At 42.8% G+C, this 24,774-nt stretch overlaps 3 protein-coding genes across 4 annotated transcripts; 1 reads left to right on the top strand and 2 right to left on the bottom strand.

Moving 5' to 3' along the window:
• The first annotated feature begins 6,121 nt into the window (after positions 1-6,121).
• pou5f3 (POU domain, class 5, transcription factor 3) lies at positions 6,122-11,354 on the top strand. Its single transcript, XM_058056792.1, has 5 exons — positions 6,122-7,167; positions 7,269-7,380; positions 7,865-7,995; positions 8,199-8,363; positions 9,896-11,354. The coding sequence occupies exons 1-5, from the start codon at positions 6,400-6,402 to the stop codon at positions 10,166-10,168; spliced, it is 1,449 nt and encodes a 482-aa protein (XP_057912775.1). The 5' UTR covers positions 6,122-6,399; the 3' UTR covers positions 10,169-11,354.
• A 2,050-nt stretch (positions 11,355-13,404) lies between these two features.
• Positions 13,405-14,897, bottom strand: LOC131107511 (alpha-(1,3)-fucosyltransferase 7-like). Its single transcript, XM_058057621.1, has one exon. The coding sequence runs from the start codon at positions 14,895-14,897 to the stop codon at positions 13,851-13,853; it is 1,047 nt and encodes a 348-aa protein (XP_057913604.1). The 3' UTR covers positions 13,405-13,850.
• Positions 14,898-19,801: 4,904 nt separating this feature from the next.
• On the bottom strand, positions 19,802-24,432 carry LOC131107398 (alpha-(1,3)-fucosyltransferase 7-like). 2 transcript variants are annotated; one of them, XM_058057390.1, is made up of 2 exons: positions 24,279-24,432; positions 19,802-22,094 (listed from the first exon to the last, which is right to left on the bottom strand). In XM_058057390.1, exons 1-2 carry the CDS (start codon positions 24,351-24,353, stop codon positions 21,021-21,023), a joined length of 1,149 nt encoding a protein of 382 aa, XP_057913373.1. In that variant the 5' UTR covers positions 24,354-24,432; the 3' UTR covers positions 19,802-21,020. The 2 variants fall into 2 exon arrangements, with proteins under 2 accessions (XP_057913373.1, XP_057913374.1); XM_058057391.1 differs by lacking the exon at positions 24,279-24,432 and adding an exon at positions 22,184-22,302.
• Between the last annotated feature and the right edge of the window lie 342 nt (positions 24,433-24,774).

Below are 24,774 nucleotides of genomic sequence, written 5' to 3'. Positions count from 1 at the left end.
TACAAATATTTTTGGACATGAATAAATAATGTATAAAGGTGATAGGTTATGTTTTACATGGAGTATGTACAAATTGTATATACTGTATGTACAAATACTGCATACATACTGTAACGGTCAGCTTTACAGATGCCGTGACTGCTGTGCTCAGGCGGCGTGTATTGGTGGAACAGGTGCAAACTGTGCTAACAAGATAACTGTGCTAACTGTTCCCCCTACGATGGGCCTGTGCCCCCTACGATGGGCCTGTGCCACCTACGATGGGCCCGTGGTGCCCCATAAGATTGGGCTGTTCCCCCTACGATGGGCCTGTGGTTTCCCCTACGATGGGCCTGTGCCCCCTACAATGGGCTTGTGGTGCCACCTACGGTGGTCCTGTTCCCCCTACGATGGGCCTGTGCCCCCTACAATGGGCCTGTGCCCCCTACGATGGGCCTTTGCTCCCTACCATGGGCCTTTGCTCCCTACCATGGGCCTGTGTCCCCTACGATGTGCCTGTGGTTTCCCCTACGATGGGCCTGTGCCCCCTACGATGGGCTTGTGGTGCCACCTACGATGAGCTTGTGCTCCCTACGATGGGCCTGTTCCCCCTACGATGGGCCTGGGCCCCCATCGATGGGCCTGTGGTTTCCCCTACGATGGGCCTGTGCCTCCTACGATGGGCCTGTGCCTCCTACGATGGGCCTGTCCCTCCTACGATGGGCCTGTGCCCCCTACGATGGGCTCATGGTGTCACCTACAATGGGCTTGTGCTCCCTACGATGGGCCTGTTCCCCCTACGATGGAACTGTGTCCCCTACGATGGGCCTGTGGTGCCCCATACGATTGGGTTGTTCCCCCTACGATGGGCTTGTGGTGCCACCTACGATGGGCCTGTGGTTTCCCCTACGATGGGCCTGTGCCCCCTATGATGGGCTTGTGCCCCCTACGATGGGCCTGTGCCCCCTACAATGGGCCTGTGTCACCTACTTGGTCTTTCAGGTTTTGTCCTCCAGACTTTTTGGTGATCCCCACACAGCAATACACAAGGCCGCTGCATGCGCGCAGGGCGGGGGTTGGGTTGGTTTGCGTGTTGCTCGTCCGGCATGGGTTTTGTATGGGGCGGGGGTGGAGGGGGCGTCACAGTCTCCCGTCCCCATTCAGCCGCCTGCCGAGGGCCATTAAAGGCCATTGTGCGCATGGACGGTGGAAGGAAGGCAGCCATTGGCCGTGGCCGGGCGGAGGCTCCTGTGAAGGAGGGCGTCAAAGGCCCGGCCGTTAGCAGGAAAATCAAAAAGCCATCAGACTTGTTTGTTGCTGCTCGACAGGAGGGGCGCCGTTTACGTTCAACTTAGCCTCCAACCTTGAGCAGGCTTGCAAACATGCGTTTTACTCTGAGAGCCGACTCGCACGTTACTTCTCTCCCCGATACCGTCCCGCGTCATGAGACGCACCATAACGTGTCATTAGACGCACCCGTTACGCCAAAATCAACTTCTTCCACATTCCACAGTGTCTTTATTATTATGACATTATTACAGATTATTTTAGGCCCACGGTGAAAAGAAAAATACTAACCTAAAAATACAATAAAAACGTTTTTCTTTGTAAAAAATTTTTTTGCAAAATTGTAAATATTTTCTTGTATGAATGTGACTTCTCATTTCACGAGATTTTTCTCCTAAAATGCTGTTATCCTCATAACAATGTGTTTTTTCTTACTAAATAATTTAAAATTAAATACAATATAAAATTTAAATACAAAATAATTTATTTTGTGACTTTATCCACAGAATATTTCATGTTTTCCTTGAAACGCTAAAAATCTGACCCTGCTAGGTTTTTCTCCTAGAATTCTTGTCAACATGACAACTTTTTTATTCTCTGAAAAATAAATCTTAGACTGGTTATATCATATCATCACTTCATCACAAAGGACTTTTTTTTTTAAATAACTTTTTCGTATTTTTCTTGAAACGGTAAAAACCAGCATTTACCAGCATTTTCTGGTAAACGTACAAAATAGTCGTCAACTGAACTAAATGGTAAAAATCTGATACAGTTCTTCCAATGTTATGAGCATGACTATGACGACTTTTAAAAAATAAAAATAAAATCACAATACTTTCGCAACATTTCTATTCTCATTAAAATACAACCTAAACCTCAGAATATTGCGTGTTTTTTCTTGAATCGGCAAAAATATTTGCAATGTTATGAGCATTTTGTCATAAACATACAAAATTCAACCTTATTTTTGTTATAAAATAAATTATTTTAATACGTTCTTGTCAAAACGTGACATTCTAACTAACATATCGGGAAACTTATCCTCTGAATATTTTATGACACTAAAAATCGAATGCTGTTCTTTCAACGTTACAAGCATTTTCATGGAAACTTGTAAAATTCTCAAGTTTTTCATGTAACATGATTTATTCTCATTTTAAAAAAAGTATAAATTTTTGCATAAAATGCGACATTCTACTAACATCTAACTTTTTATTCTAAAATGCAACATGTTTTTTTCAACTCGTACAAATGTCCTCGGAATATGCCAAAAAGTTACGATGTTATTAATTTCACTTTTCTCTTTAAAAAGTGACGTTAGTTCGGGGACTAATTTTTCACGAAAAATGACTTTTTCTTCAAATCACATTGAGTTTTTCCTTGTGAGTTTGTGTTGTTGCCCGTGCAAACGTTATCCTCATTACGATGTTATTTCTTGGAGTTGTCACGTCAAAAAAATTTTCTTCTCACAGCAACGGACTTTGTCTTCTAATAACATTTCACACTATTACATTTTTTTCATGTAAGAACATTCTTTTTATGACTCCTTCACATTGTTTTTCCTCGTAAGCTAGCAATGTTTGCCTATTCTTTAGCTAAGACATCGTTTTTTTAACTAACAATCTGTTTTATCTTCTTTTTCTCACTCACAAAAAGGCAACATGTTTTTTCTTGTACAAATGTTTTCCTCGGAATATGACATGAACCTACGATGTTATTCATTTGACTACTTTTTTTTCTTAAAAAGTGACGTTATTTCGATTACTAATTTTCGCAAAAAAATACTTTTTCAAATCACATAGCGCTTTTCCTTGTGAGTTTGTGTTGTTTCTCGTACAAACGTTATCCTCGTTACGATGTTATTCCTTGGAGTTGTCACGTAAAAATTTGTTTTCTTCTCACAGAAACAGACTTTTTCTTCTAATAACATTTCATACTATTACATTTTTTTCATGTTTGCCTATTCTTTAGCTAAGACATGATTTTTTTAAACTAACATCAGTTTTTTTTCTTTTTTCTCACTCGCAAAATGCCAACATGTTTTTTTCTCGTACAAATGTTTTCCTCGGAATATGACATGAAGTTAGGATGTTATTCATTTGACTTTTTTTCATAAAAAGTGACGTTATTTCGATGACTAATTTTCGCAAAAAAAACAAAACATTTTCTTCAAATCACATTGAGTTTTTCATTGTGACCTTTTGTTGTTGCTCGTACAAACGTTATCCTTGTTACGATGTTATTCATTGGAGATGTCACGTAAATATTTTTTTCTTCTCACAGAAACAGACTTTTTCTCCTCATAACATCAAGCGTTTCCTCGTAAGCCTACAACATTTCATACTATTATTTCAAGTATTTTTTTCAAGTAAGAACATTCTTTTTTTCCTTCACATTGTTTTTCCTCATAAGCTAGCAATGTTTGCCTATTCTTTAGCTAAGACATCTTTTTTTTTTTCTAACAATCTGTTTTTGTTATTTTTTCTCACTCGCAAAAAGGCAACATGTTTTTTTTTTCTCGCACAAATAATGACATGAAGTTACGACTTTTTCTTGCAAGAACGTCTTTTTGCTCATACTCTCGCAATTTCTGCCTTTTCTTTGGCTAAGATGTGATTTTTTGGGCTTTTTTCTGTTGGTGATGTTTGGATGTGGATTTGTTGATATAAAAGTATGACTTGCCCACACTTCATCTCCAACTTGTGGACTTTTGGGAAGATCTGAGACTCGTCCTCCTCCTCCTCCCACCTTTGGAGCTCCCCGAGAGTCCTCGGTGGTCTCTTGAAGCTGGGCCTTTAGTCTTCTGTGTCTCTTGTCTTTCTTGCATGACAATGACATCTCCCAAGTCCATGGACCATTGACAATACTGCTGAGCTCAGGGTTTGATGCCCACCCCCCTGCGCCCCCACCGCACTGTGGACAGTCGTTTCAAATGATTGCATAATGAATGTTATTTCAAGATGGAGCATATTTTTTTTACAACTTCCACCTGCAGGCGAGGTGTTTTGTAGGAGCTAGAGGCTGAGCATCTCTTCAGCTCTGCAGAATGAAACCTCAGCCTGGTGTGTGTTTCATGTGGGGGGTGGGGGGGGGGTCTATAGGGCGGAATCAAAGGGCTGAGACGTATTGTTTCAATGTGAAAAGGAGCTAATGGTCGACCATCGCAACTCGGGATCTGAGCTCCACAGGGTGCCCCCGGGGCCAGGTCGGTACAATGGCGACCCCCCCGCACCTCTGCGTCCCTCCCCGCAGCGCGTCTTCCTGCTGCAATCTGCGGCCAACGACGCGCACTGGGGGGAGCGCATCTGTGCGTCCATCAAGGGGAGAAGAAGTTCACCTGGGTGCTCCCTGCTCGAGTGGAGGAAGACGCCACATTGTAACTTGTTTGAGGAACAGAAAAGGCGTCTCGCTTGTCACAATAACAGCAGAAAGGTTGGGGAAAACGCAGCTTCAATGTTGTTGGTGTTTACGTCAAAATGCCTCTGTTTACGTTAGCTGGAACAAACCAGGAAGTAACAAGTCACGTGAACTTCGCATGATCGCTGGAAAAATAAATCCATAAATAATAAAACAACATAATAAAAATGAATACGTCAGTAACGTAAAACAGTACACGAGTCGAAGAGAACATCAGTAAATTGTACCTTGAATGTTTTGACGTCAAAACGGCTACGCTTGTGATAGCTTGAACGGACGCTAGCTCCTTTAAATGAGCTGGGGTGAGTCACGTGACCGTGGCTTTAAAAACTACAAACAATAATACACAAAGTAAGTTGAGAACAGCAGAAAAATGTATCTTGATGTTATTTTTATGTTAAAGTACTTTATCTTCAATTAAATACATGAACCAGGAAGCAGGATGTCACTTTATCTCGAGCCTAATGCTAAAAAAACATGTTTATAAATATGGTCACAAGTCAAAATGAAACTGTATTAAACTATTTGTCATTTCAGTTGACGTATTTCTTGGATACGGACATGTATTTGCATCTTGTATATTATGTCATATTCACCCCCCCCCCACACACACACAAAATCATAACATTTTAAGTTTTTCTTGTATTGACATGTTTTTGTGATAGACCTTATTTTAACATTGCAAATGTGTTTTTATTGTAAACAGAATTTTTTTTTTTTCCTTTTGGTGTAACCCTAATGCACCTTGCTTTGATCTTTTATACTTAAAGCAGCAAAGTACAATACTTTAATGCTGGGGTGTCCAAACGTTCAGATCTAATGATGCGAGAGGGGGCCCTTAGATATGTTTACATTTGTTTTTATTTTGTAAAAAGGACTTCAAAACATGCCCTTTGTACATATATCCTAATTTATTTGTCTAATTTTATTTATACAATGCGCCATGGGGCAATAAAAAAACATCCATGAGCCACAAATAAACCCCACCCAGGCTATGCTTTGGATAAAGAAAACATACTTGGTTAAAGTTCAGGTACGGATAAAGTTGAAATACACAAAAACAACTCCAATTTAATGATGTGAATAAATGCACCGTTACCTCAATGCCACCTCTGCAAACTAAAACAACGGGACTTCAAATATAAATGCTAAAAAAAAAAGTATTTGTTTTATGAAGTGTGACTAAAAAGGCCTAATGAGTTGTATTTGAACATGAAAGCCGCCCTCTTACAGGCGAATCATCCCAACAAGCATTAGAATCCATGTGTGACGTATATTTGTGGCCTGTTTAGCATTGTAGATGTATCTTCTCCATGTGAACCCCAGCAAATGTTGGATTAAAAATTGAGATTTTGCAAAAGAAGCCACACCCACAGGTTATTTAGGGTGGTGGTTAGGTGAGTGGGGTGGAGAGAGGGGGGGAGGGGAAGGGGCACCAAGGTCATTCACAAATTCACCTTCAGCTGTTTCTAATGGTGTGCTGCAGCCAATGGGAGAGGAGGAAGAAGATCAGCCACATTAGGAAAAGCTGTGGAGGAGAGCTCCGTGCGGCAAAGACAACATTTCCAGGCCGCAGCTGGACGCAGAAGAGCCGGCCTTCATGGACGACTAGGCCGCAGCCTTTCTGGTGGTTATGTTGGACCCGTCAAGTGGAATTTTCCTGGACGTTTGTTTCATCTGAACTATTTAATTAGAAGTGTATATATTTCCAAGATGTCTGATAGATCCCAGAGTCCAGGCTCTGAGTGTCAAACCCGCCCGTATGACTTCAGCAGGGCCTGTGCCCAACTTCTGGGTCCAGACGCTCTGGGAGCGTCGTCCTTTCAGCTCCCCCTGACAGACGCGGGCCTCCTCTACAGTAAGTCCGCTTATGGTGCGCTCCCGCCGGCTACCACGCAGAGCTTCTTCCCCTTCCAGTCGGTCAGCGGCGGCGGTGGGGGTGGTGGCGACTACAGGGGCTCCGAGCTCCAAGCGGTGGAGTTCGGTCAACCCAAACATTGGTATCCGTTCGCTGCGCCCGAATACACCGGACAGGTACCCGGCGTAACCGCAGCCACCCAGCCCACCAACCTGAGCCCCCCCATAGCCGAGACCCGGGAGCAGATTAAACTCCCCGAAATCAAAACCGAGAAAGACACCGGGGATGACTACTCCAGCGAGGTAAAGCTTCAACAGTACCCGCCGACCTCCGCCGCCATGCCCCACGGAGTCTTCTACTCGACCCCCTGGAACCCCTCCTTCTGGCCGGGCATCACCCACCTCACGCCGCCCGGCAGCGGCGGCAGCAGCCACCAGAACCCCTCAACGTCTTCCGCGTCGTCGCCGTCCATGTCCCCGTCTCCCCCCAGCAACGGCGTCCCGGCGAACGCCTTTTTCGGCGTCAACGCGCCCCAAGGAGTCGCCGGGCCGCCGGGCCAGAATCCGGCTTCGTCTACCCGGAGCAGCGGCTCATCCAGCGGCGGTTGTAGCGACTCGGAGGAGGTAATGCATTAAACGTAATACGTTAAACATTTTTGAATGGGAATGGGGGGTATTATGAACAACGTAAGTTATTTAGAAGTCATTTTAACAATTTTTTCCAGGAAAATCTTTCCACTGAAGAGCTGGAGCAGTTTGCTAAAGAACTGAAACACAAACGCATCACTTTGGGCTTCACTCAGGCTGATGTTGGCCTGGCATTGGGAAACCTTTACGGTAAGTTCATCTCATACTCTATTAGCCTTTTATGTGCTTATTTATTATCCATATCTTTAATAGAAAAAAAGCCTTGTTCATATTCTGTATATATTTTTTAATATAAAACCATTCAGATCTTGTAGTATGAGGAGGTTCAAAGCTACTTTCACTTATTAGCATTTAAGAGCTAAATCTGTGTAGTGTATCTACTTGCACCAAAGCTGTGTTTTTCATACTAATATACTAACATTGCAGGAGGTTCAAAGCTACTTTGTTAAGGAACCTACATAAGTATGAACTTCTAAGCAGTATTAGCAACACGTTGGCTACTTGCATTAGCAGCAGGTGCTTCCATACAGTAAATATCTAATGTTTCTGTAATGCACAGGTGACCCAAGTGCTGCAAAAGTAAGGATGCGGTTCCACCTTTTGGAGTTAAACATGCTAAAAGCAACCTAATTCCTGTTTAAGTTGTATCATGGTTTTTTTTTGGTGTTTCCAGGCAAGATGTTCAGCCAGACGACCATTTGCCGCTTTGAGGCTCTCCAGTTGAGCTTCAAGAACATGTGCAAGCTGAAGCCCCTCCTGCAGAGGTGGCTGAATGACGCCGAGACCTTGGAAAATCCCCAGGACGTAAGTCTCCTGCGACATCTACTCTCTCTGCTACTTTACAAGACAACAGATGAGCATCAGCTAATGGTGGTCAGCACTTAGCAAGAACCCTGCTGAGAACCTCCATGGACGCCCCCCCACCATCCCTCACCCCACCTCTTTCATCTGAACCTTGACCTTGTCTGATGGTCACCACTGAACTCCCCCTTTTTTTTCTTATTCAGATGCACAAGATTGAGCGAGTGTTTGTGGACACCAGGAAGAGGAAAAGGAGGACCAGCTTGGAAGGAGCCGTTCGCTCCGCCTTGGAGTCGTACTTTATCAAGTGTCCCAAGCCCAACACGCAGGAAATCACACACATCTCAGACGATTTGGGCCTGGAGAGAGATGTAAGTTGACGTGGTTCAGCCTTTCACTCACTGCTTGGTCGCCATCTTGTAAACACAGAATACACTGTATACACTGAAGCCTATCATACCAAAACCAGGGAGAAATTTTAGCAAACTTAAAAAAACAAAAACAAATCATAACAGCGACCGAACAAACTTTTTGCAAAAAGTAGGTGATTTCTTGTGAAATTTCGATGAACAGAATTTTCCAAAAATCGGGGCAGAATTTTCCAAAAATGAGGCACACGAAAATCGGGGCACAATTTTCCAAAAATTGAGGCACACGAAAATCATACAAACTGGAGCCTATCCCAGCTGTCTTTGGGCGAGAGGCAGGGTACACCCTGGACTGGTGGCCAGCCAATCACAGGACACACAGCCTATGTTTTGGTTTAATCTTTTTTTTTTTGAACATGTATACAATTTACACCAGAACACATCCCATAATCCAGTTCCAGATGTCCAAAAGGGAGTAGGAAGAATCTTTAAGGAAGAATATTTAATCCTGGCCTTAATCCATATCACACCAGTTCCAGTTCATTCAAACCTAGTTTTTGACCGATGAAATCCCAAAAGTGGAGCATACAAAAACAGTAAAAATTTTGTGCTTCTCTTTGGGCGGAATCGGAAACCGGGCCAAAATATTCACCAACCGAATCATACAAAACGTATGAAAAAATCAAAATTTTTGTGAATTTCGATTTCTACAAAAACCGGGGTTTACAAAACCTGAATCAACTCGGCGATCGAGTGGTTAGCGCGCAGACCACACAGCTAGGAGACCAGGGTTCAATTCCACCCTCGGCTATCTCTGTGTGGAGTTTGCATGTTCTCCCCGTGCATGCGTACGGAAACTGGGGTTGAAAAAAAAAACAATCTTTTGAGAATTTTCAATGAAAAATAGCGCTTAGCAAAATGGAGGTACATTTTTGTGGAAAAATTGACAAAAACTGCAGCTGCAAAAACGGACATTTTTGACAAGCAAATGCTATGAAACCTAGTAGCAAAAAAGTGATGAAAACCGAGGTGTATAAAAACGGGCCAAAAGTTGTGTACAATTTTCACTGAAAACTGAGGAATAACAAAACTGAGGCAAAATTTTTGACATCCAAACCCTAAAAATATAAAACTGAGGCAATATTTGAGTGAATTTTTAATGAAACTGAATAAGAAAACTAGGGATTACAAAAATAAGGTAATTTTTTATGAAATAATTTGACAAACAGAATTATTTTGAATTAGACCAAATGTTTGTGTGAAATTTGAGAAAAAGCACTGACTTGTACAAATTTTGGATCCACACAAAAACCGGGATATACCAAAACTGCCACAATTGTCAACAACCGAATCATGAAAAAATGGTGTGAAAATGTCGGCAAAATTTGGGGAATTTTTACTAAACTAAGGTTGGTCTGTTCTTGTACCAGGAAGCAGGTTATAGGCCTGTTTTTTTTCCTTATACTATTGAAGCAAGCAGTCAAGCGTTCCATCTTTTTCCAAGCATGTTGACCAAGCCGTTCCGATCCCGGCAGGTGGTCCGAGTGTGGTTCTGCAACCGCCGACAGAAGGGGAAGCGCCTGGCTCTGCCGCTGGACGAGGAGTGCGACGGCCAGTTCTACGAGCAGAGCCCGTCTCCCCTCAACATGACCGCCTCCCCAGTCCCCAACCAGGGCTACCCGGCTGCTGCCAACTACCCCGGGGCGCCACCCCCGCCGCCATCCACGCTTTACATGCCCTCGCTGCATCGGGCTGACGTCCTGAAGCCATCCCTGCATCCCGGACTGGTTAGTCACCTGACTGGGTAGACTCCTCGCACGTGTCGTCGCCTCGCTCCGTCCAAAGCGTCAAGGATTGTTGTGGGACGATGGCCAAGACTCTTCAACACGTGTCGGGTTCTTCACCGGGCAGCTTTTCAAAGGTAGCGCAGATGCATGTCGACCCGAGTGCTGACTTTTAAGAGATAAGTGGAGCTGTGGTTCTCGTAATGTTCCAGTTTTTTAAAATGATTTTTGATGTAAAAAGACTCCAGCTGAAGTCACTCTAGTTTTAAATCCTGTAAAGTGCCTTTTCTAATTATTTTTTTAAAAATTGATATTTTTTGTATACCAAATCCCCTCCTCAGCAGTGTTTGTGGCCCATGTTTTGGTGAGAATCTGGGTATAAGTGTTTCACACTGGCAACCTCAATGAACCATTCCGCCTTGGAGGTCTGCTCTCAACTAAGACGTTCCTTTATAGTGGGTCGTTTGTCACTAAAAAATACTGTGGGCTTTGGTGAGAATCTGAGTAAAGGTGTCCACGGTCACATCAAAAAGTGCCTTTTTAATATTGCCATTTTTTGTTAGTGTTTAAATGACCTCTAGTGCAGTGGTTGAAGCCTGAGACTTTTGCACATTACATGGCCTAGTACATAGTCGGACATGATTGCCCCCCCCCCCTTTCCCCACAATTACAATCTGGTGCAGATGAATTTATTCAACCAAATGACACAGGTTAAAAAAGTAAAGTGGATTTATGCAGTTTATTTTCTTTTTTTAAGTGTGATTTTTTTAAAGAATTGTATATTTCATCATCCCCAATAACATGCTTTTTTTTAAAAAGAGATTTGGATCACAAAAATGATCTTTGCTGCTAACTTTTCCTCCGCTTTTATTGCACATTTCTATGTTTTGACTCGGGTAAATTGGTCCAAACAATTAAAGATCATCAGAACAAAATACGAGCGCATGCTTTGTCACGCTAAGCTGAAATCGCTGACTAAAGCAGACGTTTCTGATCTATAAACGTTAATGCAAAGACTGCTTGGGAGTGGGCGTGTCTGGCTGTGGGTGGAATAAAATGGAGACATTTCGGGTGGGAAGTTGGAAGTCCATGAAGATGCAGATTCTGGAAGATCTTGAAAGCGTTCTGTACGGGTTATTGTGTGGAGCTGCTCCACAGGAGTCCACAACTCGATGGTGAAGGGGCTAAAATCAGCATAATAGTTCCCCTTTAATATTTAACTGCATATTTGGATTTTTTTTTTTACTTTTTTATAGTCAACTTTATTTTGACAGGACTTTGAAAAGTTTTCCTTTTGGTGTGGCTGGCCTAATTCTCCTTGCTAGTACGTGTACTAAGAGGTCGTGTATCTATTTCATATATTTCACAAATATATATACTTTGGTGAGCATAAGCGGTAGAAAATGAATATATATATATATATATATATATATATATATATATATATATATATATATATATATATATATATATATATATATATATATATATATATATATATATATGCCATGCCCACCCTGTCAAGTGTCAGTATTCCCCACAAATAGTCTGACAACCAGCTATCAGGTGTTTTGGTAATGATTTAATTTCCATTACACATGCATCAAGATACAATGGAATACTTCATATCATTCAATTCATAGTTCCACATATCCCAATGGACTATGGAGGAAGCAAAGCATATTAAATCCCCCCTCCCCCATCTCTTTCTGTAGCAATAGAAGTGCCTGTATTACTTATTGAACACCCCCATTCATTGGACACAGATGGAGTGGAATCTATGAACCTCACATGGGGGTGTCCCACAAGGGTACATTTCAGGTTTTTCAGCGGCAAAAGTACAATAGCATCAAGTACAGATGAAGTGCAAAAAGAGGGTAATAAAAAAAATGAAAATGATGCAACTACACATTGATTTTTGTAAGGCATATGCTAAGAAGTAGAGACTTATATAATCAGTATAGATTATATAAGTCGTTTGCGTTGTAGCTTCGTTACTTCGTAGGGCGCGATCGTTACAATATATTCATTATTTGCTCTCTTTTTTTTCTCGCATATTTTCCCAAGTAATCTTTGTAAATTTTCTTCTTGTAATATGACTTTATTCCCTTTTAAAATTTGGAATTTGTTTAATTTTTTTCCCCAATCCAGTTTCCAAAATTTATTTTGTTTTGGTTGTTAATACAAATTAAAGAAAATAATTTGTTTTCTTTAGTATTTCAACTCTATGCTTCTAAAAATGTTCTCCGAAAATTGTTTTCTCGTTAGAATATGATTTTTTCATTTTAATTTCATTTCATTTAATCATAAGTTATTTTACAGAAATAATAATGTAAGAAAAATAATTTAATTTTAGTCAAAGTTTAAATATTTAAGAAAAAAGGTATTTAAAAAAGTTGTAATGTTATGAAAAACAAACTAAAAATAAAGGTTGAGGAAAATGTTAATTTTATGAGAATAAAGTCTAAATGTTTTTCACAGGAAAAAAATACAAAGATTATTTATAAAAAAAATTGGCAAAATTTGGTTGTGCTATAAAATATGAAATATGACATTTGGACACTTTGATGTAGACGGACAAAGTACAAGTACAAACAGCTGCAGTAATACATAACTTTAAAGAAATATACTGTATATTATAGGTAAAACAGAGCACCCCATAATTAAGATGAATTGAGCTTGAAGAACCTATGCAAGCTGACTCCTCCCTCCCCCCCAGACATTGGAAAACCGCCAGGTATGTATATACCCATGTATTCCCACCGCAAGGCATGCTGGGTAGCCGTGTGACTGTTTGTCGCATTTTTGCTTGATTGCAAAACATGTTGAGGTCGCCAGGCAAGTGAACGAGGAGGGATGTTAACATATTCTTAACAGCCAATGTTTGTAGTTCATATTACTCAGCATGCCTTGCGGCCAGTTGTAAATGACAGTCTAATTACGTGTTGTGCACTAATTAAGGACTTAGTTGTTGTTCATCGCCCGCGTAGTCGATTCATTTGACGTGTTATCTTGTGATGTATTTTTATTTTGTTGCACCGTGAGTCGGTACGTCGTTCTGTTTGATGACCACCCATATATAGACGGCCCCTGGTCACATTGTTTAACTCAATGTGGCCCGCAATTTAAAAATCCCTGCTCGAAACCAAAACGTCATACCAAAACTGGGGCAAAGGAACATTCATTCATTTATTCATTAATTCAAGGTCGCGGTGGGTGCTGGAGCCTATCCCAGCTCTCTTCGGCCGAGAGGCGGGGTACACCCTGGACTGGTCGCCAGCCAATCACAGCGCACATATAGACAAACAACCATTCACACTCACATTCATACCTATGGACAATTTGGAGTCGCCAATTAACCTAGCATGTTTTTGGAATGTGGGAGGAAACCGGAGTACCCGGAGAAAACCCACGCATGCACGGGGAGACCATGCAAACTCCACACAGAGATGGCCGAGGGTGGGAATTGAACCCTGGTCTCCTAGCTGTGAGGTCTGCGCGCTAACCACTAGACCGCCGTGCCGCCCTGTACCGAAATCGAGGTAAAAAAAAATTATCCGAGATCCGCACTCTAAGTGACATGGAGTTACATAAAAACAATGGGAGCGCCCACATTACACATTTTTTGTGACGAGGAACAAATATTTCCTGGATGCTAAAGATGGACTCCAGAGGTTCCTCCTGTGTTCTTGTGTACGCTGCAAGCTCAGACCGTAGCCTCGGCTTGCCAGGCTGCCAGGTCAGCATAGACCTTGTGCTGAGGGAAGCTGTGGTACTGCGCGCAGACCTGACACAGTACCCAGCGATAGCTGTCGTCAGTCTTTGCCTTCCAGTCTGTCCTCCATCGCAGATACTCGCCATAGCGTTCGGGGTCGCCCGCCAGATTGTGCAGATACTCTGCCAGCTCTTTCACCGAAGCAAACTCGTCAACGTGGATGAAAGAGTGAGGAGGCGCCACATCTTTGTAATCTTGCAACGGCGCTCCCAGGACCACCGGAACCGCCCCGGATTGAAAAGCATTCCTCCACAGCTTCTCGGTGATGTAATCTTTGGAGAGGGAGTTCTCGAAGGCCAAGTAGAAGTAGCAGCGAGAGAGGGTGGGAAGAAGTTCTTCCGGCTTGAGAGGAGTGGTGAGTCTTCCGTAGACCTTCAAGGGGATGATGTTCGTGAGTTCTTTGCACAGTTTGGTTCTTGTGTGGGAAAGCTTGTAGTTGCTGACCACCCAGCAGACCAGATCGGTTTTATTCTGTAGGTTGTCCTCCACTACATCTTCAGGTCCCCGTGGTAGAAGCTCACCGTATGGAATGCTGACATCTGCATCCCTACTGTAGCTCACTGTGAGGTTGAAGACCCCCCCTAATCCCTTCACGTCTCCATTGTTGGCAGGGGACTCCATGGACAGCCAAGCCCACCTCTGGCCCGGCGGCCTGGGGAGCTCCATCGGCAGTTTCTCCCGTTTAATCACCAGTTCTTTGTTGTGGAACACCACCACGTCCGCCTCTGAAAACAAAGACCTTTCCGTCACGACTCTGCAGCCTGGGATGCGGTAGAGGTCCCAGCACACGTCCCCGTGGAGGTCCTCTGGGATGCCAAAGGGCCAGTACCACAGCAGGACGGTCAAGTTGGGTTGGAGTTTGGTGTTGTGGTTGGAGCTGGAGAAGATGACAGCCGATGGAGACCAGGTTGCTTTCAGCCAGGCGTTAAGAAGACAAACCACTATGCAGAAGATGATGAGGATGAGGTACTTCTTCATGAAAGCAGGAAAACCCTTTTTGGACTTCTGCAAGAAGACATGCAAACGTTTAGAGAAAGTCAAATGAAGGTCACCTGGAAGGGTTGTAGTGCTTTTAAGCTACATCCTGAAATTTCACCTGAAGGCCAAAATCCCAAACTTTTAATGCATGTTAGCCACACAGTCAGGAGATCGGCAAGACCTGGTTTCGGATCTCCACTTGGGCATCTCTGTGTGGAGTTTGCATGTCCGGGTACTCTGCTTTCATCCCATTGGCCACTCCAAATTGTCCATAGGTATGAATGTGAGTGTGAATGGTTGTTTGTCTATATGTGCCCTGTGATTGGCTGGCCACCAGTCCAGGGTGTACCCCGCCTCTCTAGTTGTTGTATGCTAGTTGTTAGCATCCTAACATTAACATGTTAGCATTGCTAGCATGTTAACTAAAGCATTGGAGCTTTTTTGCTAGCTTTGTAGATAGATATATTTATAAACACTTCGCACTATTATGCTAGGTGGTAGCCTGATAACGTTAACATGTTGGCATGCTAATGTCAACATACATTTGTAACTATTTTCATGGCTAGACAGATATATAACACTTAGCACAATCATGCTAGTATTTAGAATCCTAATGTTAACATGTTAGCATCGCTAGCATGCTAACATTAGCTTTGGAGCTTTTTTGCTAGTTTTGTAGATAGATACATTATAAACATGTAGCACTATCATGCTAGGTGATAGCCTGTTAGCATGTTGGCATGCTAATGTTAACATACATTTGTAACTATTTTCATGGGTAGAGAAATATATAAACACTTAGCACAGTCATGCTAGTTGTTAGCATCCTAATGTTAACATGTTACCATTGCTGGAATGCTAATGTTAGCACTGGAGCTTATTTTGCTAGTTTTGTAGATAGATATATTTATAAACACTTAGCACTATTATGCTAGGTGGTAGCCTGATAACGTCAGCATGTTGGCATACTAATGTTAACATACATTTGTAGAAGTTTGGCAGAATGTTGTCCACACTGTAGCCATCATTTGCTCAAACTCCAGTGGAGTAGGCTCCTTCATACCTGGTGCTAACAAAAGTGGAGTACTGAAGTGTTTGCTAATTGCATGTTACACGCTACGGCGTCCCTTGTTGATGTGCTGCTTTATGCTGGAGGGCATAATGAGACACGCCTGACGCCTTGGAGCAGTTAGTGTTTTTTTTCTTTGGTTCCAGGGAGAGCTATTTTTGTGTGTTTTGCCCCATGACCACTCTCGCTTTTCTCTTTTTACGTTATACTCTTAACTTCTGCCTTCTGTTGTGTCTGGCTAGCTGCCCTTTTGGCCATGCTGTATTTTTTTTCATCAAGAGTTGATTGATGTCTTTGTTAGTCGCATGATCATTGTCGGATTATTCTGCTATACGTGAGCATTAATTCAAGCCACTGCATTTTACTCATGCTTTTTGTCTCCACACTTTGTGGATTCCAAATTGCACTGTAACAAAGTCATAATCTCGTATAAGGTAGCAATTATTTTCAGATACATTTTACAAGAAAAATATGATTAACAAGAAAATTCAGTGTGTCAGATGAGAAGGATTATTTTCATCTGCTAGAAATAAAAGTCGTTACATACCAGCCGGGTCTTGGCTTTATTCGTACGTGAGGACATGGTGGCTACTGTTCTCACAGCGACGACATCCTTATTCATATCATTCCAGTCAACCCTTCCTTCCCAGTACCTGTCCCATGAACCTGTCTTACATCATTCTCAGCCAACCAGCAAGCATTTCCACTTCACACAAAGGACATGAAATACCTGCATACATTCAAATGACATTTACCGGGGTGAATTACAATAGCTAATGATTAATGATTAATGTTCATATCAGTGTTGTGGTGTTCTGGAAAAGATGCCTTTGAGGTGGTCGCTTGGCATTTATGCAGGTATTTTTATCACAGGACCAAAGGGACTGTGGTTAAAGTGAGGACTTTAACCACCTGCAGTGCAGGACAAACTACTGGATGAGTTGCTGCTTCAGCCTTGAAGAATGTAAAAAGTAGAGCGTGTTATGGTGGTGTCCAACATGCGGCTTGGGGGCCATTTGCGGAACTTGGCCGTTTTTTTTATTGCCCCGTGGCACATGCTAAAAATATACTGTAGTTTAACAAGACAACAAAAACAACCCCAGAAATTAAATAAATAACAGTTGTAATTTTATGACAATAAAGTACAAATATTAAGAGAAAGTCATTCATTCATTCATTTTCTACCGCTTTTTCCTCACAAAGGTCGCGGAGGGTGCTGGAGCCTATCCCAGCTGTCTTTGGGTGAGAAGCGGGGTACACCCTGGACTGGTCCCCAGCCAATCACAGGGCACATATAGACAAACAACCATTCACACTCACATTCATACCTATGGACAATTTGGAGTCGCTAATTAACCTAGCATGTTTTTGGAATGTGGGAGGAAACCGGAGTACCCGGAGAAAACCCACGCATGCACGGGGAGAACATGCAAACTCCACAATGAAAAAAATGGAATTGAACCCTGGTCTCCTAGCTGTGAAGTCTGCACGCTAACCACTCGACCGCCATGCCGCCCCGAGAAAGTCATAATAATATGAAAACAATTATGTAATTTTAATAGTGTAGAGTTATGTTAAATGTTATGCTTTAAAAGTGGTAGTATTATGGAAAACTAAATTGCAATTTTTGGAAAATTTGGTTGGGAGGAAAAAGTTATAATAGTATAGAAATAATGTCAAAATATAATGAGAAGAAAATTTCCCAGAATAAAGTCCTCCACCTGTCAGCTTGATCCTTTCCCCACAATCTTAGTCAAATCCTGCCTTTCCTCCTCGCTTCCTCTCATCTCTACCATTTATGCTCCACTTTCCACTGGAATTGTACCAGCAGCTGTTAAGCCCATTTGGAAAAATGCTGGTTCAGACCAAAATAACTACAATAACCTTCATCTTATTTCCAACGTTCCTTCGATTCAATCGTTGACAAAACTGTCACCTCCCAAGGGCACCTTGACTGAACACATCACTCCCTCTATGGACCTTTCCAGTCTGGTTTCATAGCACCTCCTCAAAACCACCAATGACCATCTCACCGCTGCCGACTCCGCATCTGGATCTGCATCTAGTCTGCTGCATTTGGCCCCATCTCACCCCCCCCCCCCCCCCCCATCGTCCCATTGACCGGTTTCACTCATATCCCACAGACCGCACTTCCCACAGATTGTGCCAAGTTCATACAGCTCAAGTTTTTCAAGTCCAACCTCTCCACTGTCACTACAGGTGTGCCTCAGGGCTCTGTTCTGGGGCCCCTTCTTTACATAATCTGGCTCCTTTCCTGGGTTTATTATCCAGTTCCACCGCTTTGCTGACGACACCCAGCTCTACCACTTCATACTCCCTCCCTCCTCTCTCAATGCCTGGCTCTCGGAAATAAAAAGCATTACTTTCCAAAGTCTGCAGTTTCAACCTCACCATGGACAGCTCCCCATGGTCTCTCCCTCCCCTCGCTGTCTCTCATGTTGATTACTGCAACTAACTCTTTTTTGCTCTCCCCGAGAAGTCCCAACTTAAACTTCAACTAGAAGAATACTTTATTTCCAGTGGCACACGGCGAACAAACCACACCAAATATTTCTAACGGGGGAAAAAGTGACAATTTTACAAGAATAAACTCCAAAAGTTCTGAGGAAATTAGTGTTAAGAATCGGCTAAGGTCGGGTCTGGATCCCAAAGCGGAGAACGACACAAGAAGTCAAATATAATTATTTAATACAAAACTTTTAAACAGGTAAAAATCCAGACATGAAAAACTAGCAGGACAAAAGCATAAGAGTAATAACAAAAAACACAGCGGGAAAAAACCCAACACTAAGGTTGCAGGGCAAGAATGAGACATACGTACAAGCCAGAATAGAATGAAAAGCAACACAAGAACAGGCTGCAAGGATGAGGAAGCCAACGATGCCATGATCTAGCACCGAATATGTCGAGGAGGTTTGTGTCCAGGTGGCTCCGCCCCAACAGGCGTGGCATTGCACTGCAATAAATGGCAGAAAGCAATAAACATGGATTCTGGCAATAAGATTACATTACAATAGAGATGCTTTATTAATCCCCAGAAAATACAAAAAAAAAACATTATAATAAACTGCATTCATTCATTCATTTTCTACCGCTTATCCTCACAAGGGTCGCGGTGGTGCTGGAGCCGATCCCAGCTGTCTACGGGCGAGAGGCGGGGTACACCCTGGACTGGTGGCCAGCCAATCACATGGCACATATAGACAAACAACCATTCACACTCACATTCATACCTATGGACAATTAGGAGTGGCCAATTAACCTAGCATGTTTTTGGAATGTGGGAGGAAACCAGAGTACCCGGAGAAAACCCACGCATGCACGGGGAGAACATGCAAACTCCACACAGAGATGGCCGAGGGTGGAATTGAACCCTGGTCTCCTAGCTGTGAGGTCTGCGCGCTAACCACTAGACCGCCGTGCCGCCCCATAATAAACTTAATCACTTAAAAAATACGTGTAGCACTTTCTTACATGCAGTACATGTGTTGCATTACAAAATATCAAAGTGGCAAAGTTACATCCTGTCATTTTTCATTATGTGGCCCCCGCCGGAAAACCTTTGGACACCCCACCCCTGCTTTAGATAACCCCAGCCCATATTTGCTATGTTTTATGTCAAGTAAGGTTCATAGACAGTAAAGCAAGTGTTTAATTAAGGCTCTGATAGCCAACATATAACAATTTATAACAATTTATAGTAGCAGATGAACATGGATGCCAAAGGAGCACCGTTTTGATGCACACACACCTGCTTTTTAGGCTTTTGACCCGATAAAAAAAGTCCATCCAGAGTCAATAAAAGGTTTCCATAAAACTGCAAAGGTTACAATAAAAATACAACCTCTGATGAGATTTTTTAATATACGACATCCACCTGAGGCTGGAATGTATAGCTTCCTTCCAGCACCAACTTTTCCCACAGGCTAACTTAAGGATCGCGACAGTACTCCCCCTTTGCCTGACGGAAAAGCAAACTGGAATAGATCCACATTTTCCTGAACAACAGATCTCCCCCTTTGCAATTTTCGCTAATGTTTTCATCATCGGAAAAGTCGGAGCCACGGTTCTAGAATTATTAAGAAGGAACAAACAAAGTCAAGGAACAAACAAGAAAATGTCTGCCAACTGGTCTGCACAGGATACTAGTCCCAGTACCATCAGGGCATCAGGAAAAGTCCTAGCACCTCGACTGTGTGCCGACTCCCGTTCTGCCTTTAACACTAGTCCCGGATATCCTGCTTTGAAAGCTCACCCAACTCCACCTCCTAGATCCATAAACCTCCTCTTTGGTCTTCATCTACGCCTCCTACCTGGCAGCATCCTTCTACCAATATATTGACTATCTCTCCTCTGGACATGTCCCAACCATCTCAGTCTGGCCTAAAGGACTTTATCTCCAAGGCCTCTAACATGTAATGTCGCTATGATGTACTCCTTCCTGATCCTATCCATCCTGGTCACTCCCAATGTGGACGTCAGTATCCTCATCTCTGCTACCTCCAGTTCTGCTTCCTGTCTCTAGACCAAACAACATGGCTGGTCTCACCACAGTTAAGTATACCTGTCCTTTCATTTTAGCTGAAACTCTTCTAAACACTTTTCTCCACCTGTTCCATCCTGCCTGCACACGCTTCTTCACCTCCTTATCACAATCTCCATTCTTCTAGACTGTTGACTCCAGGTACTTCAAATTCTCCGCCTTCTGTATCTCTTCTCCCTGTAACCTCACTCTTCCACTTGGGTCCGCCTCATTCACAAACATATACTCCGTCTTGCTGCAGCTAATTTTCATTCCTCTCCTTTCCAGGACAAACCTCCACTCTTCTAGCATCTCCTCCACCTGTTTATTTTATGATTATATTACAAGTTATTATTATTTAACACAATATTTCAGTAACGTACAGTTATCGTGGTGTGAAAACAATGGGAGCGCCCACATTACACATTTTTTGTGACGAGGAACAAATATTTCCTGGATGCTAACGATGGACTCCAGAGGTTCCTCCTGTGTTCTTGTGTACGCTGCAAGCTCAGACCGTAGTCTCGGCTTGCCAGGCTGCCAGGTCAGCGTAGACCTTGTGCTGAGGGAAGCTGTGGTACTGCGCGCAGACCTGACACAGTACCCAGCGATAGCTGTCGTCAGTCTTTGCCTTCCAGTCTGTCCTCCATCGCAGATACTCGCCATAGCGCTCGGGGTCGCCCGCCAGATTGTGCAGATACTCTGCCAGCTCTTTCACCGAAGCAAACTCGTCGACGTGGATGAAAGAGTGAGGAGGCGCCACATCTTTGTAATCTTGCAACGGCGCTCCCAGGACCACCGGAACCGCCCCGGATTGAAAAGCATTCCTCCACAGCTTCTCGGTGATGTAATCTTTGGAGAGGGAGTTCTCGAAAGCCAAGTAGAAGTAGCAGCGAGAGAGGGTGGGAAGAAGTTCTTCCGGCTTGAGAGGAGTGGTGAGTCTTCCGTAGACCTTCAAAGGGATGATGGTCGTGAGTTCTTTGCACAGTTTGGTTCTTGTGTGGGAAAGCCTGTAGTTGCTGACCACCCAGCAGACCAGATCGGTTTTATTCTGTAGGTTGTCCTCCACTACATCTTCAGGTCCTCGTGGTAGAAGCTCACCGTATGGAATGCTGACATCTGCATCCCTCCTGTAGCTCACCGTGAGGTTGAAGACCCCCCCTAATCCCTTCACGTCTCCGTTGAGGGCAGGGGACTCCAGGGACAGCCAAGCCCACCTCTGGCCCGGCGGCCTGGGGAGCTCCATCGGCAGTTTCTCCCGTTTAATCACCAGTTCTTTGTTGTGGAACACCACCACGTCCGCCTCTGAAAACAAAGACCTTTCCGTCACGACTCTGCAGCCTGGGATGCGGTAGAGGTCCCAGCACACGTCCCCGTGGAGGTCCTCTGGGATGCCAAAGGGCCAGTACCACAGCAGGACGGTCAAGTTGGGTTGGAGTTTGGTGGTGTGGTTGGAGCTGGAGAAGATGGAAGCCAATGGAGACCAGGTTGCTCTCAGCCAGGCGTTAAGAAGACAAACCACTATGCAGAAGATGATGAGGATGAGGTACTTCTTCATGAAAGCAGGAAAACCCTTTTTGGACTCCTGCAAGAAGACATGCAAACGTTGAGAAAGTCAAATGAAGGTCACCTGGAAGGGTTGTAGTGCTTTTAAGCTACATCTTGAAATTTCACCTGAAGGCCAAAATCCCGAACTTTTAATGCATGTTAGCCGCACAGTCAGGAGATCAGGAAGACCTGGTTTCGGATCTCTACTTGGGCATCTCTGTGTGGAGTTTGCATGTCCGGGTACTCCGCTTTCATCCCATTGGCCACTCCAAATTGTCCATAGGTATGAATGTGAGTGTGAATGGTTGTTTGTCTATATGTGCCCTGTGATTGGCTGGCCACCAGTCCAGGGTGTACCCCGCCGCTCTAGTTGTTGTATGCTAGTTGTTAGCATCCTAACATTAACATGTTAGCATTGCTAGCATGTTAACTAAAGCATTGGAGCTTTTTTTGCTAGTTTTGTAGATAGATATATTTATAATCACTTAGCACTATTATGCTAGGTGTTGGCATGCTAATGTTAACATACATTTGTATATATACACTTGGCACAATCATGCTAGTATTTAGCATAATAACGTTAACATGTTAGCATCGCTAACATGCTAACATTAGCTTTGGAGCTGTTTTTGCTAGTTTTGTAGATAGATACATTATAAACATGTAGCACTATTATGCTAGGTGATAGCCTTATAACGTTACCATGTTGGCATGCTAATGTTAACATACATTTGTAACTATTTTCATAGGTAGACAAATATATAACACTTAGCACAATCATGCTAGTTGTTAGAATCCTAATGTTAACATGTTAGCATTGCTAGCATGTTAACATAAGCATTGGAGCTTTTTTGCTAGCTTTGTAGATAGATATATTTATAAACAGTTCGCACTATTATGCTAGGTGGTAGCCTGATAACGTTAACATGTTGGCATGCTAATGTTAACATACATTTGTATATATACACTTGGCACAATCATGCTAGTATTTAGCATCATAACGTTAACATGTTAGCATCGCTAACATGCTAACATTAGCTTTGGAGCTGTTTTTGCTAGTTTTGTAGATGGATACATTATAAACATGTAGCACTATTATGCTAGGTGATAGCCTTATAACGTTTCCATGTTGGCATGCTAATGTTAACATACATTTGTAACTATTTTCATGGGTAGACAAATATATAACACTTAGCACAATCATGCTAGTATTTAGAATCCTAATGTTAACATGTTAGCATTGCTAGCATGCTAACATTAGCTTTGGAGCTTTTTTGCTAGTTTTGTAGATAGATACATTATAAACATGTAGCACTATTATGCTAGGTGATAGCCTGTTAGCATGTTGGCATGCTAATGTTAACATACATTTGTAACTATTTTCATGGGTAGAGAAATATATAACACTTAGCACAGTCATGCTAGTTGTTCGCATCCTAACATTAACATGTTACCATTGCTGGAATGCTAATGTTAGCATTGGAGCTTATTTTGCTAGTTTTGTAGATATATATATTCATAAACACTTAGCACTATTATGCTAGGTGGTAGCCTGATAACGTCAGCATGTTGGCATACTAATGTTAACATACATTTGTAGAAGTTTGGCAGAATGTTGTCCACACTGTAGCCATCATTTGCTCAAACTCCAGTGGAGTAGGCTCCTTCATACCTGGTGCTAACAAAAGTGGAGTACTGAAGTGTTTGCTAATTGCATGTTACACGCTACGGCGTCCCTTGTTGATGTGCTGCTTTATGCTGGAGGGCATAATGAGACACGCCTGACGCCTTGGAGCAGTTAGTGTTTTTTTTCTTTGGTTCGAGGGAGAGCTATTTTTGTGTGTTTTGCCCCATGACCACTCTTGCTTTTCTCTTTTTACGTTATACTCTTAACTTCTGCCTTCTGTTGTGTCTGGCTAGCTGCCCTTTTGGCCGTGCTGTATTTTTTTTCATCAAGAGTTGATTGATGTCTTTTGTTAGTCGCATGATCATTGTCGGATTATTCTGCGTGAGCATTAATTCAAGTCACTGCATTTTACTCATGCTTTTTGTCTCCACACTTTGTGGATTCCAAATTGCACTGTAACAAAGTCATAATCTCGTATAAGGTAGCAATTATTTTCAAATACATTTTACAAGAAAAATATGATTAACAAGAAAATTCAGTGTGTCAGATGAGAAGGATTATTTTCATCTACTAGAAATAAAAGTCGTTACATACCAGCAGGGTCTTGGCTTTATTGGTAAGCGAGGACATGGTGGCTACTGTTCTCACAGCGACGACATCCTTATTCATATCATTCCAGTCAACCCTTCCTTCCCAGTACCTGTCCCATGAACCTGTCTTACATCATTCTCAGCCAACCAGCAAGCATTTCCACTTCACACAAAGGATTGCAATTTTTGGAAATGGGGGGGGGGGGGGGGGGGGGGGAGTTATAATAGTATAGAAATAATGTCAAAATATAATGAGAAGAAAATTTCCCAGAATAAAGTCCTCCACCTGTCAGCTTGATCCTTTCCCCACAATCTTAGTCAAATCCTGCCTTTCCTCCTCGCTTCCTCTCATCTCTACCATTTATGCTCCACTTTCCACTGGAATTGTACCAGCAGCTGTTAAGCCCATTTGGAAAAATGCTGGTTCAGACCAAAATAACTACAATAACCTTCATCTTATTTCTAACTTTCCTTCGATTCAATCGTTGACAAAACTGTCA

This window comes from Doryrhamphus excisus, chromosome 19 (assembly GCF_030265055.1).
Source record: "Doryrhamphus excisus isolate RoL2022-K1 chromosome 19, RoL_Dexc_1.0, whole genome shotgun sequence".
Taxonomy (NCBI): domain Eukaryota; kingdom Metazoa; phylum Chordata; class Actinopteri; order Syngnathiformes; family Syngnathidae; genus Doryrhamphus; species Doryrhamphus excisus.
Note: the sequence above shows the minus strand (reverse complement) of the source record. Positions and strands in the feature narration are given on the sequence as shown.

What these genes read in the sequence shown, in the direction of transcription:
- pou5f3 (XM_058056792.1), top strand. Translation starts at nt 6,400, where the DNA reads ATGTCTGATAGATCCCAGAGTCCAGGCTCTGAGTGTCAAACCCGCCCG. An exon ending in GGCATTGGGAAACCTTTACG is followed by an intron (nt 7,381 to 7,864) that starts GTAAGTTCATCT and finishes TGGTGTTTCCAG; the next exon opens with GCAAGATGTTCAGCCAGACG. An exon ending in CCTTGGAAAATCCCCAGGAC is followed by an intron (nt 7,996 to 8,198) that starts GTAAGTCTCCTG and finishes TTTCTTATTCAG; the next exon opens with ATGCACAAGATTGAGCGAGT.
- LOC131107511 (XM_058057621.1), bottom strand. Translation starts at nt 14,897, where the DNA reads ATGAAGAAGTACCTCATCCTCATCATCTTCTGCATAGTGGTTTGTCTT.
- LOC131107398 (XM_058057390.1), bottom strand. Translation starts at nt 24,353, where the DNA reads ATGAATAAGGATGTCGTCGCTGTGAGAACAGTAGCCACCATGTCCTCG. An exon ending in ATAAAGCCAAGACCCTGCTG is followed by an intron (nt 22,095 to 24,278) that starts GTATGTAACGAC and finishes GTCTTCTTGCAG; the next exon opens with GAGTCCAAAAAGGGTTTTCC.